The 19,067-nt window shown below is 47.6% G+C and overlaps 1 protein-coding gene across 2 annotated transcripts; it reads left to right on the top strand.

The window, feature by feature from the left end:
• The first annotated feature begins 1,681 nt into the window (after positions 1-1,681).
• Positions 1,682-18,262, top strand: LOC310852050 (uncharacterized protein). Of its 2 annotated transcripts, none has more exons than XM_083754764.1 (5): positions 1,682-2,539; positions 3,575-3,652; positions 5,477-5,567; positions 7,478-7,589; positions 18,183-18,262. In XM_083754764.1, exons 1-4 carry the CDS (start codon positions 2,458-2,460, stop codon positions 7,497-7,499), a joined length of 273 nt encoding a protein of 90 aa, XP_083610890.1. In that variant the 5' UTR covers positions 1,682-2,457; the 3' UTR covers positions 7,500-7,589; positions 18,183-18,262. The 2 variants fall into 2 exon arrangements, with proteins under 2 accessions (XP_083610890.1, XP_083610889.1); XM_083754763.1 differs by having other exon boundaries at positions 3,492-3,652.
• Positions 18,263-19,067: the final 805 nt, after the last annotated feature.

The following is a 19,067-nucleotide window of genomic DNA, read 5'->3' as shown; positions in this document are numbered from 1 at the left end:
GGCTAAGAGGTGCTTCCTAGGAGCCTGATAGTCTTTCAATCAAAGCAGATGGCCCATATGCTGAGAGATATTTTTGACAACACTCAAAACGGCACAGCAGTTGCTGCTAGGGATAGTTGTTAAGACATGGAAATATGATCCGGGGATGGAGTTGGCTGAGGTAGTGGACACAGAAAGTATAGATTGGAGTTGCGCACACACTTTAAAAAAAGAAAAAGAAGTGAAACCAGTGCTTTGGACAAAGCGTTCTGGAGTTTCATCTTTATTGGCAGACAGCTTCTGTAATAGGGTTTCATTTTTCTCCGTTTCCACGTTAGGTCGATCAAAAAGGACACACACACACACACACACACACACACACGCACACACACACTGTTGATGGGGGTGGGGATTGTCAACAAAGAAGCAGAACTTCAATGCGCATTCTCTCTGTCTAGAACTGAGTTTTACCTACTCATTTCTGCTGCAGTTGATTCTTTAAAACTGAAAGCTAAATCTATGAGGGCAGAGTTGATGTTGGTGATACTAACGATGAGCATTATGATTATTTTATTTTAATAAAAGTATCTCACGTCTTAATCTGGTGAGGATAGGAAAGGCAGCCTCAACATTAACTAGTAAATAGTGTAGAATTTTTTTTCAGGCATCGGGGAGCGTCAGCGTGCGACAAATGTATTTTGGCAGGAAAAGAATTAAGCAAAAGGCGCTGTCCAAAATATAGCTCTTTTAGTGATAATTTTTTTGTCCACAAGGGATGGATGAAATATTAGCAGACCCCCTTATTTTTTGTTCTATGTGTAATGGGGGATCCTGTTCAGAAATCTTGCAACTCGGTTGAATCTGGAACTTGACTATAGCTCACAGTGAGGTAGAGCAAAGACGAGGAAGAAGAATGGCGACTATACTGTATAGCTCTGAAGACAGGGCAAGCCCCGAAAAAGCACCAGCCCCAATGCCTAAGGACTGTAGAGGGGGGGGGGGAGTTGTCCAGAGACCTGCGCAAGGCGAGACGAAGTCTTTGCACTTCCTCTTGGCCCTCTTAAATGAGCCATTCACTTAAAGGCTATTAATAAATTACACGGCGAATTATTAAATCCAGATAATTACAAGGAATAAGTAAGTAATCATTCGTTATCTCAGCTAATTACTGCGGGTCACAGTGAGCTGGAATGTGAAACTCTCCTCGGGAATTGAAATTAACTTCGCGCAGCGAGGCTTTGCTTGACATCCCTAGTCTGCAGGCGCGTGGCAGCTCCCCTGCGAGGCCCGGCCTCGCTATTTAACTTGCAGAGAATGGAAATAAAATTAAGTGGCGATAATAGGAAGCTGCTTAGAAAGTCAAAACGCAGAGAGACAGAGACACAGAAAGAAAGATTGCCTCTTTTTTTTTTTTTTTTTTAAAAAAAAGCAATCTGGAAACATCAACCAGTCCTATCTTTTTATATCTATATTATATGTGAGCTAGGCCTGGAAGCCGAAAGTATCCTACGCTCACGCCTTTAATCGCCTATTAAAGGCAGATGAAACCGGGGCGCCAAGATCGAGGGCGAAGGAGCGTCCTCCCTCCTTTCATACCGCAAAAAAGGGAAGGGCTCTTGGAACCTAGAGCGCTCAGGGAAGCAGCGTGCGCTTTGTTTTGAAGACAATAAAAGCCTTCATCTCGTAACTGCGAGAACCTAATGAGGGAGCAGTGTCGCCTCTTCTGTGGATCTTTCGCCAAATCTCGCCCAGAGCTAATGTCAGGATTCCCCACCATCACCTTATTCAACACGACCCCCGCCCCCCCTTAAAGCGTAAGTGTATTTTTGTAACGAGCAAATATACAGTGCGCACTACTAGGTGATCACCTCCGTTCCTTTCTCTACATCTAATGTTTTAGTGCGCGCGCGCGCACACACGCTGGGGATGGGAAGAGCATGTTTTAAATCACATATTGGAGAAGAAAAAGGAGGAAAATCTGAGGCTTTTTATCAGTTGTAATTAGGTGGACAGTCTTCCTCCCCTTTCCTTGCTGGAGCCTGGGATGATAATTAAAATTTAATGAAGCCTGGGACTGGAGGGAGCCTCGTCTGGGGACTCTGGCATGGAATATTTTAACTGTACATTTACACCCAATGTCTGGTTTCAAAGACGTGACTGCTTTTAATCTCGAATTAGAAAAACCACAGACCTGAAATGAAACATTAGACGCTTTTTCGGCTTTTTTCCCCTTCCTAGAGTCCTGACACCAATCGTGTTTCCCTTTTTTGTCCAGTAACACTCTCTCTATCACACACACACCCCCCCCCCCTACCTCGCTTCTCCAATTACACATGCGTTAATAATACATGGCTTTGATAGGGAACGGGATTCTGGTGCTTTTGGATTTTCTCGCTCTCTTTTTCTAAATGGGGTTAATGCAATATTAATCGGTTGCGGCTGTTCTAAGAATGCGCAGGGTTTTTCAGGAACAAATCGATGAAGGCTGGGGATGGCAAGAGCAAAGGCAACCTCTCTCCTTGCGGTGTAATCTCGCTTTCAAACGCTCCCAAAGCTTTGGGTGAGTAAGATTATCAGTTCTGTTTGTGTTCCTTTGACGAGACGCCTGTTCGCGCAGGTAGAGCGAGCGAGGGAGGCGAGGCAGCGGCCTGGCCTGTAGCTGGTGCTCTGAGAGGCGGGTGGGTTGGAGGGAGAAGGAAAGAAGGAAGGAAGGAGGGGACGCCTCTCCAGGCTTTGCTCTGCTGCTGAACATTAATCACAGCAAACCGCCCCCCTCCCAACAGCAAAGTCCCCACCGCTGGGAGAACCGCAGCCCCAGAACTGGGTTGAAGGCAGACCCAAAGCCTGTACAGCTTAGCTAACTGTCTCGCCGCCTTCGCCGTACAAATGCCTCTCCACAAGAGATCTCGGCCCTTAAGTTCCCAAATCAGTCACTCAGAATTAAAGGCTGTTTTAAGCCCATTGCCTCTTAATAATCGCGGCCATTTGAATTCTAAGTTGGCCTCGCCATTTCCCTTCCAAGGAAATGCCCTGGAGAGCTCAATACATATATTATGCTTTCTTTTTTAAAGGACATGAAACTTGCATATTCCTGGGCGAGAAAACACATGACTTAATTTGCGCCCTCGTCCTTTCCTCACTTCCCAGTCGGGGTTAAGAACGGTCAGTTTTAGGTCCAGATTTGTCAACGTGCTCCCGGAATTAAACGTGGTCTGCATGGTATCATTTACTGCTCTTATATTCCGCCTTTCCTTTAAGGGAAGTCAAGGCGGCGAAAGTGCATTTCCTCACAACAACACTGTGAAGTAGGTTGGACTGGAAAGTAGTGGCCCAAGGTCGCTCAATGACTTCATGGCTAAGAGAGGGGTTTTTTAACTTGGGTCTCCAGTCCGACACTTCAGCCGCACTCCACCATTTAAGCTCTGTTCTGGACTTTCCCTTGTTGCTGCGAGGTCTATTGAAACACGACATTTTCGAATGTGCTATGATAATCTCTTCTTCTTGGTTAACAGACACCTATCCAAGCTTCAGAGCCCTCTGAGATTATTCACTGTGAGTAATTTAACTGCAGCTTTCTGGTTTTACCGTCGTGTAGCATACGGATGTGAAACCAACAAAATAGTCCTGGAGAGAGGACTTGACTACACGGTGACATCGAAAAGACAACTGTCTGGTGAGTTCATGGGCAACTTCTGAGCGCTGGCTGAAGAGAAGGTAACACTCCGTTCCTTTTCCCAAACAACACACTCCAAAGTCAAATGGAAAAGAACTGTCTCTCTGTCTGTGTGTGTGCGTTTGAAAGAATCCTGTAGGATTTGCAGCCCCAAACGCTTAGTTGCTCTCTGTTTCTTAAACTTTGGTTGGACATTGTCTTGGATCTTCCCCTAATGCAGCAAGTTAATCCCGCCCTGCTGCATATATTCCTGCCCGACAGAGGCTGGCTTTAAATTAAACCAATGAGCCCCAGGCGGAAGCAAAACGGCGGAGGCGTAGCTGAGAAGAACCGATGCAGAACCGCAGCCGGGGACAGCGCCATCCACTTTAATGAGAAAAGGAACCGGGCCTTGGGCATTAATAAGACAGAGATCACTGGTCACTCATTCATTCAAAGCTTGCGAGCCCTTCGGGGCAGAGCCTCTTAGCTCCCTCTCCCTTCAAAATAAATACTGTTCAGCACGACCATTGTCACGCCTCCCCCACAACGGCTGACATAATACCATGTGGGGTTTGTAGCTCGGTTCTGCTTCAAGTATATTAGTTGCCCTAGCAGTACAGACTCGGCCGCTATGATATTCGGGACTGTGGATGTGTGTGTGTGTGTGTTTGTGCGAGCGCGCAACACCTTGTGTATCGATTAACGTGAGAGCGAGTCCCTCTCACTGCCATTTGCTAGAATTACCGGAGAGGGGAAGGTAAGGGCCTTGATGAAAACAACCCAGGCCTCCACCAAACCCCTATTTTAATCAAATCTTGTCCTCTTACAAAACAAAAAACCCCCACACGTTATTTAAGAGACGGTTCCTTTTCTGTTCTCCATGTTAAAGTGAGCACTACTCAGGTCAAGTGAAAGGCTGCAGAAAGGTGAAAAAAAGATGAAAGACTGTAATAAAGGACAACTTTCATATTCCTTACTCAGGAGAGAGTCAATTTAAGTCAGTAGGCTTACTTCAGAAGTAAATGTTTTGAGGTTAAGGGCACCCTGGCGAACTTTATCGGTTCTCCTTCTATGCTACAGAAATGTCTCAGATAGAAGGCAAACTAAACAGCAAATTAGCAGTGAAGCTATTGCTTGTTGACTAAAGGTCAATAAATGAGAGCATCCCATTTTTTTGGGGGGGGACACGTCGTCCCCCTTTGATTACCCCCCTTGCACTTTTTTTTGTAAGACTTAAATACGCCATACCAATAAGTTACTTGGGAGTAAATCCCCTCGCAGAGATCTTTAAGCAGCTCCTTAACAGAGCACCGCATCCCTGCAGGAAGCAAGATCAAACAATTGGCACCCGAGTCCCTTATTCACCTTTAAAAAAGATAGTAGTTGTTCATTTCAACGTTCCTTCGCCTGCGTCATATCGTGAAGAGAAGGGCACTATTTGATGGTTAACTAAGACAGCAACCTTCTGTAAAAACAGGTCATTATGTTGACCAAAACGACGGAGGAAGATGAATTTCTTTTGACCTTAACAGCAAGTTAACTCTGCAATCCTAAAGATCTTTGCCCGGCGGTGGAGGGAGGCCTGCTGGGCTCGGGATTCCACGTAAGCATATCTATCTCGGGTTCCTTTCAACTTAGTGACCTGGGCTCCTCTAAGACAGCCAGGGTAGGCTGTAAAAATCAATTCTCTGAGCTCCGATCTTGCTTCCCTCCTTAGCACAGATATTATTGGACCTTCGCTACCCCTAGGAAATGAGGACAAAGTGAAGGGTATATTGAGGATGTGCACAAAGCAAGGGGGCGCTATTCTGGGTTTTGATCTCCTTTTGCCTCCCCTTGCAGCTTGTGGCTTGGCTGACTTGCTGGAGCTATCTTCTTTGGAAGCACATGGGTGCCCTGAAGCTGCTCCTGACTGTACTTCTCGGAACCTGCGGTAAATTCACATTGTCTGCGCTAGTGGGGAATGACGGATTTGAATGAACGCTGGGCTTGAGTTGAGTATCTGGTTCCTCCCAACTCCATGTTCCCACGGGTCTGATTCATGCCCCAGAGGAGATATTCAGCGGCGGAACACTGTCACAGAAACAGTGCAAGGTAGGGAAACCTTTGGCCCTCCTGATGTTAGAACTACAACTCTTCTCAGCTCTAGCATGCAAGGCCAGGGATGAAGGGAATCGCCGTTCAGCAACTTCTGGATGGCCACAGGTTCCTCACGCCTGTCTTAGTGCAACAAGCTAAAAAAATAGTGTGCTTAGAAATGAGGGTATTTTTCCACCTCTGATTCCATTCCGGCTTCACAAAACCTCACGAGGCAGGCAACAGACAAGGCCAAATAGAATCGCGGATCTATAAGCAGAGCGGACTCGGAGCACACATTTCAGAGCCCCCTCCTCGCGCGCCTCCTCTGGGGTTGCCTTGACCAGGAGGAATCGATCATCAGTTAGAATTACCACCGGGTGGGGGAGTTGTTCCGTGTTTCGTTTCAGACAGAGGATAACAAGGCGAACGCCCCTGTCCGTTTTTTCCCCCCTGAGGCTCTAATAAAGGCAAAAGCGCAGGTCCCAACAGAAGGAACCCATCCAGCAAAAGTTAAGCGCTCTGTTTCAAATTATTAAGACGCCTACTCGGTAGTAAGCAGGATTCAGTTCAATAGGGTAAATGGCCATGGGATTGCTGCCTAAAGGTGTGGGGAGGATGATATGAGTTTATTTCCCACCCTGCCTCCCGAAGGAGCCCAGATATTTATTTTTTATAAAGCGGTTAATCCTTTACAAAAATCTGAAATCCTCGGTCTTGCTCAACTGGTAGGGGTGTTTCTAAATAAACAGAAATTCTAGCCTGCAGTGAAGGATCCGTCACTGAGCAAGAAGGCACGAACAAGAGGCAAGTTGCGCTGGCTAAACATTTACCTCTCCCTTCCGCTAACCTTTATTTCTGTTTCAGCTCCATCTTCGATAACGTCTATATACCATCAGCCCCTTGAGCGCCTGCAAAGCTAGAGGGAACGTATTCCACTTATTATAATGTAAATGGGAGCTCATGTGGAATGAGTATTTGGTGGCCTTTTCAACAAGGAACTAAACGCAGACTCTGTGCATTATAGTTAGAAGGAAAGGAACACACATGGAAATTTGTCAGGAAGAAGCATCACGCGGACGACTAGTTTTGGTTTTAAATAGAATTAGGGCAGGATCTAGAAGCCATGACTGAGCAATATTAAAACCCTTTGATTTAATGGAAGCTGGCTTAACACTCCCGGTGAAAATAGTAGGGAGTCCAAAGTATTCCGGCTTGGAAGTAGGGCTCACTGAGGGACACAGCGCAAGTAAGTTTGCACTCTTTGACTTTAGCTAGAAATCATCCTAAGGGACCTAGGGAGGGAAGCTGCCTTAAACCGAGTCCGACCACCCGTCAATCTAGCTCAGTCCTACACTGACTGGCAGCAGTTATTCCTCGGTTTCAGGGAAGGGGGGGTCTCTCTCAGGCCTGCTGGGAGATGCCCAGGATTGAAACAGTAGCTCTTCCCCCTGAGCTACGGCCCTTCCCCCAAAGGGTAGTGACTCCTCGCGGAATTTTTGCCCATTCTTTCCAATGGAATAAAGAAAGCCAGTCCGCACCACTCTTCCTCTAGTTTGGAGACCGTCGTCCTACTCTCCTCTATACACTTCAGACTTGTTGCACTATACAGCGCGGATGCGCGTCTTTCTCTGCAGCAATCTCAAACATTTGTGTTCAAGCAGCTCTTAATTAATCCATTGCTTAGACCTCGCCCCGCGCGGAGGACGTGCGTCTTTGGATGTGCAGAATTCCACTGACTTCCCGGTGTGCTCCTCGTTCCTGCAGGCGCTGCATCGCTAATATTTGAGAGCAATACCGCATGGAGGAGAGTCGCGAGGTAACGGAGCCCCATTTCATTCATCCAGCGAGAGGAAGCGTGTATGCCCTCCGGAAGAGGGTAAGTTGGCGACAGCATCTCTCGACTCATTAGCGCATCCCTCTTAACTTAAAAGAAGTGGCAGGCGGAGAGAACTGTCTAATTGAGAGAGAGCAGCGTTGTATTTATCATTATTATTAATAATGATGATTAGGGATTTATTATTATAATTAGCAAGGGATCTTAATTACCGCCTTCTGACTGTGCTTTATAATGTGAAGGTGGCAGATGCTTGCTTTTCTGTTTCGGGGGTTTAAAAGAGTTAATTGATCGGAGGCAAACTCTATGAAAGCTTTGCAAAATCCAGCATCTCTTCCATCTTCAGGAAAAATGGATTAATCTTCAGTAACATATTGAACACACTGGAGCCAAAGCTAACCGGCCTTTAGTTCTTTCCTACCATAAATGTTTTTTTTGGTCAGTTCCATCTCCTAGGTATAGCAAGGCTCAGATTTACGAAATTTGCCAGATGCCCAGCGAGAGCCAACGTGTTGCCCTTCAAGTGTTGCTGGACTACAACCGCTATCAGCCCCAGTCGTCATGGCCAATAGCAAGGGATGATGGGAATTGTAGTCCAGAAATATCTGGCGGCCACAGGTTCCCCATTCTTGCAGTCAGAACTGATCGATGCACAGAACTGATCGATGCAACTCCAAGAAAATAGCAATGATGGCCAGAACCGAACTGAACAGCTCTAGAATTTGCTGAATGGGACATAGAAGGGAATACTGAAAAAGCGCAGGCCAAATCTTAAACCTCTGGAATTAGAGATCAGGTTCAAAGGAAAGGCTTCCAGCTGGAAGCAATTCACCGGTGGCGTGAACCAAACGCTAAGGTCACAGCTGTCGCCTGCTCTCCAAGCCCCTATAAAGAGCAGGTTGCAGTTCCATCACCTCTCTTTCGCACCAGACACTTTTTCCTAACAATAACTCGAGAGATTCGTTCGTCCCTTGGGAATGTGGACAAGAACCTCCAGCAGACGCAAGTCCTTGGAAGAGCTTGAGGGCGTGGCTTCAGGTGTCCCAAGATTCCAGAAAAGTTACCTCCCATGCTTCTCCTCTGTTTGCACGCGGGATCCAGAGAAATCCTCCCACAGAGATCTACCGGCTTCTGCGTTGGGGGCTTGCATCGCATAGGAGTGAAGGGTCAACGACGGGAAGGGAGGCTACCGGGGCAGTGTTTCTCGTCACCCCCCCCCATCCCACCATCACTCTGGAAACCAGTGGCCTGCCCCACGGAAGTTGGTCCATCCAGTTTTCTAAATCTTTTCAGGTAGGAAGAGTAGGGAATGGAGAGCTGTAGAACCACACATGCGCCCCCCCCCCGGCTCCCAAGGAAGGACTCCAGCAGCAGGTAGGTTAGCGAAATCCAAGGCGTCAAGCAAGGCCTTCCAAGGCTGGCAGAGCTGCGGGTCTTGCACAAAGAAGTTCAAAAGGGGGCAGGAACTCTGCGCGTGGGTGGATTCTTCCTCAAAGGCCTCGTGTGAACTGCAGCTGCAGCGGGGGTGGGGGAGAAAAGAGCGCATCACTCCTCGCGACCTCTGTTTGGAACGTGGCCGGCTTGCTCAATTTCTTAACTGGAATCAGTACGGGAGAAATAAGCCGAGGCTGCACATCAGAGCATTTCCTGAGGATCAAAGGTGACCTCCCTGAAGGATGATCCGGTCCTGCACGAACTCAGGATTCCAGCTCATTGTTACAGCCCAATAGCTACTTCGCAGGACACCTTTCCCCTTCTGTACTTGACTGTGTACATCTTCCCTGTCACGTATATTCGCTGCCTGGACACGTGCGGCTAAGGAACAAGAAGCCGGCGCAGACTGACTGGCCTACAGGGGGCGCCCGACCTTACCAGCAGATACAAAGGCTCAGGAATCAGGTGCCACCTCTACTTGAGCAGTTTGCCCTCTATATAGAAACAGGACAGAAGTATGAGAATAGTTTGACCGACAACCTTCTTCCTAGGAACCCTTAGGGGATAGGCTAGGTAAGTTAGGAATGCTAAAGAAAGAAAGTCCATATATTATTTTTTTAAATCACGACTCCCCCCACCCCCTTAATAATATACAAGCACATGCTTCCTACCAATAACTACAGACTGGATGAGTTCCAACCCCAGGGCAGACAGGAAATGACAAGGGCTTTATATAAAGAAAACTGGTAGGGAGACGGTCAGTACTTTGTGACAAGGGATGAACTCTTTATTCAGAAGCACCTGTTATTAAACACTTGAGTGTTACAAATCTCTTTTCTTAAAACGTGTTTCTCTTTTATTTTCCCACAAAACACGTTTCCTATTTAAAATAAGAAATAAATATTCAATCATATAAAACAGGGCTGAAGAATCTGTGTCCCTCTGGATGATGCTGGGCTTACATCTTCCATAATCTCTGACCACTGAGCATGCTGGCTGGGGCTGATAGGAGTCCAACAGCATTTGGAGGGCCACAGAACTCCTGGTCTAGAAAACACAAAAGCTTCAGGAAATAATTCATTCAGCATAAGGGAACAAACAAGTTAGGATAGACAATTGGAGGAGGGGTTCTCTAACACACTTGACTTCAAATAGGGAACAAAGAGATTTCCAGAGATGTGAGCATCCCCAGGACTCATCCTTTGAACTATGGACCTGGAAGCAAGGGAGTCAAGAGAGCAAGCAGGCAGCTTTCTTTCCCAGATAAGCCATTCACAGTCAGCTGAGAGGAGGCCCAGCAACTCTGTGTGCCTCCTCAGTGAGTCCATATGACCTTTGCATGGCATGGAGCTAGTTAAAGAAGGCCCAGAGCACTGGGATTAGATGTGTTGCTGGTACGATGGCAGCTGTTCTGGTAGGTGAGGTACCACAATGGGTAAGAATCGGATGTCTTTGCAGAATGGAGGGTAGGAGTGTGCATATCACATGAGTACTGACTCCAAACGGACAGGTAGATCTCCATGCATATGTAGCTTTTCTCTTTTAAACCTTGATGTGTTCACAACCTTTGGTTGTGGTGGAGAACTTGCTGTGAGGCTGTGTGAGGAACATCAAGAATACAGGCAACATGCTTTCAGAAGAATTCAAGAGAGCCATTGTGGTGTAGTGGTTAGGAGTGGTAGACTCGTAATCTGGTGAACCGGGTTCGCGTCCCCGATCCTTCACATGCAGCTGCTGGGTGACCTTGGACTAGTCACACTTCTCTGAAGTCTCTCAGCCCCACCCACCTCACAGGGTGTCTGTTGTGGGGGAGGAAGGGAAAGGAGAGTGTGAGCCGCTTTGTGACTCCTTAGGGTAGTGATAAAGCGGGATATCAAATCCAAACTCCTCTTCTTCTTCTTCTACAATAACAAAGCCTTGCAACACTTTAAATACTAACAAATGTGTCATGGCATAAGCTGTTAGGATTCTGTTCCAGGAAAGTTGTTCCCATAATGAATGTGTTAGTCTTTAAGGTGCTACAAGACTGTCTGTCTCTCTTGATGCAGGACAGGCAACAGGGCCATCTCACCCTCTAGAAACTGGGACAACTTCCAAGTGTCTTTAAAAAGTAGAAAGTGAGGTAGGGAACAGTCTCTGATTTCCTTTGGGTGCTTTCCAGCTCTCTCCACCCAGAATCATAGAATCTTAAGATTGCAGAGTTGGGAGGGACCCCAAGGGTCATCTAGTTCAATGCCCTGCAATGCCGGAATCTCAACTTAAACATCCATGACAGGTGACCACCCCAATCTCTGCTTCTCCAAGGAATAAGAGTGCACCACTTCTCCTGGGAGTCTGTTCCACTGTCCAACAGCTCTTACTGTAAGAAAGTTCTTCCTGATGTGAGGCCATTGGAAAGAAACCAGATCATCCACTACATTGCTGGTGCTAAGGGAATAAGAGCTATATCAGCGGCAGAAGAGAAGACCATTTTCCAGCATACACGTGCTTGGGTTTTCTGCACTTCCCGGCCTACCAAAGGGTGTTTTGCTCACCACAAAGCTGCTGCAATGTTTAAGTCAGTGAGCTGGTGACATGCCCACCACCATGGCCACCGGAAGGTCTGGATTGAAGCCTCAACTTTCCCAGGCAGTGAAGTGGATCTGAAGGGAAGCTGGAGAGCCAGCCAGCCAGCCCGATGGGTGTAGGGATGTGCACGATGGGAGGCTGTGAGTGGGGCTGGAGGCCAGAAGGGGCAGCGCCGGAGCCCCCGTGGCTGCCGGGGTGTTTCCCTCCCCTCCCGTGGAGCAGCTCCCTGTCCTCCCATCTGTCGCGGCTGCTCGGCCTCGGCCTGCTCGGCTCAGCCTCCGGCCGCCCTCATTGTCTCCGCGTCGCCCGGCACAATATTTACTGCTCCACCCCCCGCGTGACTTTTAGCTGGAAATGCCACGCGTTGTCTGCCCAGTTCGGTTGCGGCTCTATTAATCATCTCCACAAGGATTGCCAACAGGCAGGGCTCTCTTGGCTTTCCAGTTTATACAGAACAGGATCATTTACATAAAGTCCTTAAGGCAAATAACTGTTGGGGCTCTAATTTATATCTGATCGAAAATTAGCCGTCATTATGCGCTCCATTAGCTGCGTCTTTAATGTGCTTCTAAGCACCATTTGTCAAGCGGCTTGTTAATATCCTTCAAGTCTTTAAAGTTGAGAGCTCATTAAAGAGTGCGCTCTGTTATTGATGTAATTTAGATGAGTTTGGAAGAGCAAGTGCGCCATGCCTTGAATGGACAACCTACAAGAACAAGGGGGCGCGCGGGGGGAGAGCGAGGCTGACTTGGTTACAAAGGAGGCGGGAGGATTGCGGGAAGAAAAAGAGAGAGAGAAGGAAAACTCCAGAGCCTCCGACTTTGAAAGCTGCGCAGCAGGAGAAGTCCTGGGCCTGCACTGTTGGCAGGACTAACCGGACCAACGATGAGGAGCTGAGACGCTCCAAAAAAGGGTGCTGCGTAATATACTAGTCCTCATTGACTGCACAGCCTGCGCTCCTTCTGTGCCCCTTGTAGAAGCTTCTCCCTTGCTCCGCGTGTGTGTGTTTTAGAGAGAGATGTCTCAACCGATTCCTCTAGTGAAAATGTCTTTAAAACCTAAAAAACGCTCGCTCAAGATAACAAGGGTCTGCATTCGTTAGTTACCCCTTAATTTTAATCTTTTGGACACCGTCCTTCCTTATTCATTTTCAGCGTGGTTAAAGGGTGAATCCCCCTCCCTGGTGTTGCTGTTTTTCAGTAGCCAACAATGGGTACACATTCCAGACTTAAAGAACGTGGACTAAAGTAGGTATGAGTTTTTGTGTAGGTGTCTCGGTGTGGAAAATGGCGATTTTAATCCGGGTCTATGATTGTCACAAGATTAGTTCTGTATATAGCGCCGCCCTTGTGGACACAAAGTGACAGTGCCCCAAGGAGTCTAAAAATAAAATGAAAAACTAAAATTCTGCGCGGGGGAAACGACAGAGGAAGTGAAGGCAGGCAGCAGGGACAAGACAAGGAAGCAGTACAATAGGGCAGGCACTCCTGAACCCTTGTCGCGCGACCACCGCCCCGCCCCCCCGGTAAAAGAGCGAATCATCGCCTTTGGAAACCTCCAAAGATCTGCCTCCTCCGCCTTAGGGTCTTCTCAAATGAGCAGAAGGGAGGATTCACCATCACGAATTCACCCGGAGTTTCTTGTGGCTGCTTGTAGCGGGTGGGGGAAAGCCCATCCCCAACGCAGCTGAACCTAATTTGACGGAGGTACAGTAAGCCCTCTTAATTATGTACATATTATTACATTATCTATCAACCATTCCATCAGAAGAGCATCAAGGGCAATAAATTACCCCTGTTATTTATCTAAAAATCCATACGTTCTGTCATCTTTTTTTTCCTGCAGGATATTATGTTAGTGAAAGATAATAAAGGGAAGCCCATTAGCCCCGGCATTAAATTGTCGCTGAGTGCAACAAGCATTTCACTAGCTCAGATAAATAAGGGAAATCTGCATACAGCCTCCGGGGCCCCCTCCGTGGCTCGCCATTAACCACGCCAGCCCTTCCTTCAGTTCAGGGGGTAGGAAGGGTAGAGATGAGGCAAGGAAAAACGAGGGTGGGGGGGAGGAAGGAGATGAAGGTCCAAGATCTGCTTAGAAGAGGAGGGATGGGAGACATTGTGGATCTGAAGAGGAAATCAAAGGATTACAGGTCTTCTTAAAAAGGATGTCTTGCTTTCGACAGATTGATCGAAAATGTATCCACCCCCTTCAGAAAGGGTACATTTAAAAATCCAGTCTCAGGGCAATACCTGTTAGGCCAAGCGAAATGTCACAAGGTGGTGTGCAAAACAAAGCACGCGGGGGCCAAATCTCACCAAGAAAGCGAGCAGATTTGCTAAACTGGAGTCCTGGGCTCGGTTAAGGCTCCTCTCCAATCCCTTCGACGTGAACGCTCTCGGCGTCCCGATCCTATTGCCCGAAATTTGTCGGCCCCCCTGTGTTCCACGAAGCCGAAGCCTAGAGCGAACCCGCGGCAGCTTTGTATCCAACAGCTCCCAATCCAAATACAGTAAATTTAATCTCCACGCCCCCACCCCCCTGTTTTAAAATGGGAGTCTGATGGCGTCGTAAAGCGGTTGGAGGAAATCGATCCGCGCTCCCCGTTCCCTCTCTACCTCTTGGCACGTTGATGCACCTGACAGATGAAATCCGCACAATTAGCTCAGGCAGTTAGCTGTCTCCTCTGGAAGGAAGAGCGAAGGCAAATCTGCTGGAGAGCAGAAAGACCCGACGACGAAGAGGAGCGAACTTTTCTCCTTCTGTATTTTGTCTCTCCTCTCGACCAGACGGCCAGGCGCTGGATCCATCCTGTATGGTGACCGTGTGATAAAATCTCTCTCTCTCTCACCCCCACTGCGCCCCACCGGTATACTTTTATGTTACCATGCCGGGGCCGGACTCTGCTGTGTGGCGCCGGGGAGAGGGAGGCCCCCGCAGGAATAAGCCCCATTTAAGGACATCTCGAGGTCACCAAGGCGCGCGGGGCCTCGGAGGCAGCGGGAATCCGCGGGCGCCGTTTTATTGTTGGTCGGCGCCTCCTTCGCGGCTGCCTTTTCCGGGATTCCTCCGGGCGAAAGTAATAAAGCGAGTAATTAGAATGCTAAAGACAGATGTAAATAACAGGAATGAGAGCGCGCTGACAGATGAGCGGCTGGGTCAAGGCGAGGCAGGCCGGGAGCCCGCGTGGTGGCAATGACACGGTGCCAGTGGCCCGAGGCGCCGAGGAGGGGGACAGCCGGCCGGGAGGGAGGCAGGCGGGCAGGCCAGCCAGGAGGGAGAGCGCGAGCAAGCGAGCGAGGCAGCCGGCCCATTGTTAGCAGGCAGGCGAGGCGCGCTCCCGAGGCGGTGCTTGCCAAAGGCGCGCCCAGAGCAGCAAGGAGAAATGGGAAGGTGCTGCCGTCTGTGTCATCTGCATGCTGTCCCCCTCTTGCCACCTGCAGAGGTGCCCCTTGGCTTCCTCCGCCTGAGATGGCCGCCTCAGTCCGTCTCATGCACAGGTCAGCCCTGGAAGCGCAACCCTTTTGCAGCAGTACCAGCTGCCACTGCCCACCTTCCCCCAGAACTGAGGCCCCAACCCATCAGGGATGGGCTTACACCCCAATACTAATCACTGATAGGTCTATATTCCAAGACCCAATCCCCGTGCCCCAAATGGCACTGGTTGCGTGAGGGCAACTTCACACAACTGAACTGGAGGGTGCTGTGCCTGAGCTGAGTGAATCCATGCAGCATTTTGACTTGTGCTGAAAACAATCGAAGCCCTGGTATTTAGTAGAGAGGTGCGGAGAGGAGGTTTGTATCACAGAGCATCCATTAGTACCCTTTGCCCTGCTTCTGACCTGCAAAAATTCCTTAGAAAAACTGGAGAGACTTGATTTGGTCTGAGCAGCACTCAGAGATAAAGAGGGGGTAAAACTAGGAGAAAGGGCATCACCATATTATGGTACACCGGACAACAAAACTGGGTTAAAAGCAATTAATCAAATACAAAACAACTTCAACTGTTGCAAGTAACTCAGCCGCTCTAGTCCCAGTTTAAAGGTAACTTCAGAAGCCATAGGCAGGCGTGCCAACAGGATTTTCATGGCTTGGTATGCTGTATATGGATCTGACCCTCAAATACACTTGCAAAAGATGACATAGCCTTGCATAAAATTTGCATATGCTTTGTGTCATATGGACCCAGGTTCACTAACCTTTTTATTCACATGGGTGCATTTATGAACAAGAAAAATTGCCACAGACACCATGCACGGACATCACATCCAAGCACACACCACAACCTAGTTTACTGACTACAAATTAATGTTTCTTTCAAGCCTAATTCCAAGGTGGGGGAGGAAAGGGGACCTTGCAGGCACCAGAAAGGGTCCTTGTGGCTCATATGCACCCATAGCAGGGCCGGATTTAGGTATGATTTGATGAGGCTCTAAGCTACTGAAGGTAATGGGGCCCTTTATATGCCCAGCTGTCCTTTGTCAACAACAAATTGTCACTGTTTTTATGTTGAATATATGCTATATGGTAATTTATGGACTTAGGTGACTTGGGCGTGCGCAGGCTCTGTGCTGCCCAAACAGTCCGCCTGCTGCCTCCCCCCCCCCCAGCTGTAGGGCAGCTGAGTGGGAGGAGGCAGGCAGACCCCGGAGGCCCCACAGTGCGCCCCGTCCCTATGGGTGGCTCGCCCTGTCCCAGGCGCCTGAGCGGCTTTCTCCATCACTGTGTGAGTGGTAGAAGAGACAGAGCATTGAGCACAGTAGCCAAATATCTCCATTGTCTCCTCTGCTACTGTTGCTTTGCTGCACTGAATACTGGTTGAAGTTTTAACAGTGACAAAACCTTCTAAGTTGGAACCATTCACTACAGTGGAACCTCAGGTTGCGAATGTGATCCATGCGCGAGGTATGTTCGCAACCTGCAGCATTTGCAACCTACAGCGCCGCACCTGTGCACATGCAGGTCACGATTTGGCACTTCTGTGCACGTGCGAGTACTGAAACCCGGAAGTAACCCGTTCCGGTACTTCCAGGTTCTGCGCGGTGTGCAACTCGAAAACACATAACCTGAAGAATCTGTAACCCGAGGTACCACTGTACTCTTAAACCTTAAAAAGTATTTGCAGCTGCAAAGCAGCCGTGGCACAGAAACGCTTCAGGGCTTGACACTCAACAATGCCTTCTTCTAGAACGACCATTTGTTCTATTGTGCACTTTTCCAAAGTGATAGACATTGTCAGGTGGAGGACGACCCTGAAGAGGTACCACACACCCCATCTAGGCTTGCCATACATTAAGAAAATTCCTGACATGTCTTGGTTTTTGGGAGGTAAAAATGGCATCGGGGGAATCGGCAAAATGTCAGGGAAAACCCGGATGTATGGCAACGTGATGGAAAGAGCAGTGGAAACAGCTCTAAAAGCTTAAAACCACTATTTTAGGGGGAGTTTTCCCACCAAAACAATTTGTGTTTGTTCCCAGTGGCTGTCAGGAATTTTTATTTTTGAAATATGGCAATCCTACCACATCAGAGTGGCAAACGCTAAAGAAAGACAAGAAGGAAGAGGTCAGCGAGTGACAGGGAAGGACATTGCCCAAGGCATCAGTCTATCTTGACACTGGCATTGTGTAGATTGGCAATTGTTTCTGACTCCCACTTGTTTAACCGTATGTAACAACTTAAAAGCTTTTCCTTACCCCCAATTAGGCCATTTGAGAATCTCTGTAGTAGCATAGATGTGTATGCGAGTCACCGCTGTGTATGGGGGCTGTACGTAACTGGATCTGCCTGTGTCCCCATTTTGCACCTGGTTCTGCTCCCACAGGCAGAATTTTGCCTGACTCCAAGTAGTGGATTGAGGGTTCTAATAAAAAAAGAACCCAAAGGAGTTCATGCAAATCTGAAGTCTGTATTTGCAAGAAGGCCGACACAGGACTTCACTGTACACCCCAGAATTATCTGTCAAAATGGATATGTTATTGCAAGACTTATTAACTATAAAATATCATTTATATTCGCTTCAGTACTCTCAGCCTTTCCACAATCCACACTACTGGAGTAAAGTTTCAGTTAATGGGCAGTGGGCATATATGTTTTCAATGGGATGTATTCCCAGGTAAATTTGCAGGATTGCAGTCTTTGTTCATAAAATAGTCTGACTGTTTTAACCTGGGGCCTTTTGCATTGAAAGTGTGTCCTCAGCCACTGACCTCGCCACTCCTAATAATGTTATAATTTCTCACATCTCTAATTCAAAGGACCTGAAGTAGCAGAGAAAGACCCCTGCCAGAGATCTAGGGCAGCCACTGCCAGTGGTTGGGGGGATGTCACAGAGGCCAGTTGATCTCAGGTGGCAGGTTTTATGACTTGGCTTCTGTGTGTGCATTCTTCGCTCCACAGTTGTAAGAACTTTTGAGTATAGTTATTAACAAATAAAATGGAAACCAAAACACTATTGAAAAGATTCTAACAGTTTGTATCTCCTCAAATCTCCATTTTTTCCTTAAATGATACAACCCCACTGTATTTTCATGCATTTCTCCTTTAAAGGAAGTTTTTAATGTCTGTCTTGAGTGATCAGTTGCTGGTGTACCCATTAATTTCTTTTCTTTCATTTATTTGCTGAATACCCAGGTTATTTCTCTGAAGAAATGATGAGCATCACAACCAACCATTCATGGTCTTTTATCTGGGTGGTCAACGTTGATAACCTGAACCATTTTGAGCATCTCTTCATACTGCAGTGGAAATGGGGAGAATAATCACTACTCAGTGCTCAGAAGCGTAAGTATAGGTCAGGTGACAGGTGTCTGAGTAATGACAACATATAGTCAACAAGATGGAGAACTTTGTATCATGCTACAGCAGGCACCAGGTGGACAGTTTTGCGTTGACATTGCACAGATACCCAAGAAGCACTACAAGTGTTAAATTAATTCATGATTGTTTCAGTGGCTCATTGACGGGTTTGTTGCTTCCATGCAGATGACAGAATTGTGATCACACCTGTTGTCATTCTGGTTGGTGTTGTGGATTTCATAGCATAGCCATTCATTGGGACACAGTCAGCTTATGGGCAACTGAGGGCAACTGAGGTGACAGTAGAATAACTTTTAGCTGGGTGCAGAGCTAGTGGAAATTGATTATATACTTGGTGACCCAAGGAGTACCAAGTAGCAGGCAATTTGTTTCCTATTCAAACAAATATAGCTAATATATGTACTTCGTTAATCTGCTTCAGAGCATATTGACTGCCTCAAATTACATATTTAAGTATTTTAATGCTGTCAAAGACTTCTGTAGTGTCTATGCAAATGTTTTGGGAGCCATAGCTCAGTGGCAGGGTATGTGTTTTGTGTGCAAAAGGTCACTGATTTAATCTCCAGTATCTTTAGGTAGGGTTGTTCTCATCTGAAACTTGGAGAGCCACTGTAGTGAGCTACATGGAGCTACTGGTCTGACTGAGTATAAGGCAGCTTCTTATGCTCAAAACAAGACATGCACAGAGAGGAAGTTAGT

This window comes from Podarcis gaigeae (assembly GCF_964106915.1).
Source record: "Podarcis gaigeae genome assembly, chromosome: 9".
Taxonomy (NCBI): domain Eukaryota; kingdom Metazoa; phylum Chordata; class Lepidosauria; order Squamata; family Lacertidae; genus Podarcis; species Podarcis gaigeae.
This window is presented reverse-complemented; position numbering and strand designations above follow the sequence as displayed.

Coding starts and splice junctions, on each gene's coding strand:
- LOC310852050 (XM_083754763.1), top strand. CDS start 2,430: ATGCGCAGGGTTTTTCAGGAACAAATCGATGAAGGCTGGGGATGGCAA. Junction 2,540..3,491: donor AAACGCTCCCAAAGCTTTGG/GTGAGTAAGATT, acceptor CTTGGTTAACAG/ACACCTATCCAAGCTTCAGA. Junction 5,568..7,477: donor TGTACTTCTCGGAACCTGCG/GTAAATTCACAT, acceptor TCGTTCCTGCAG/GCGCTGCATCGCTAATATTT.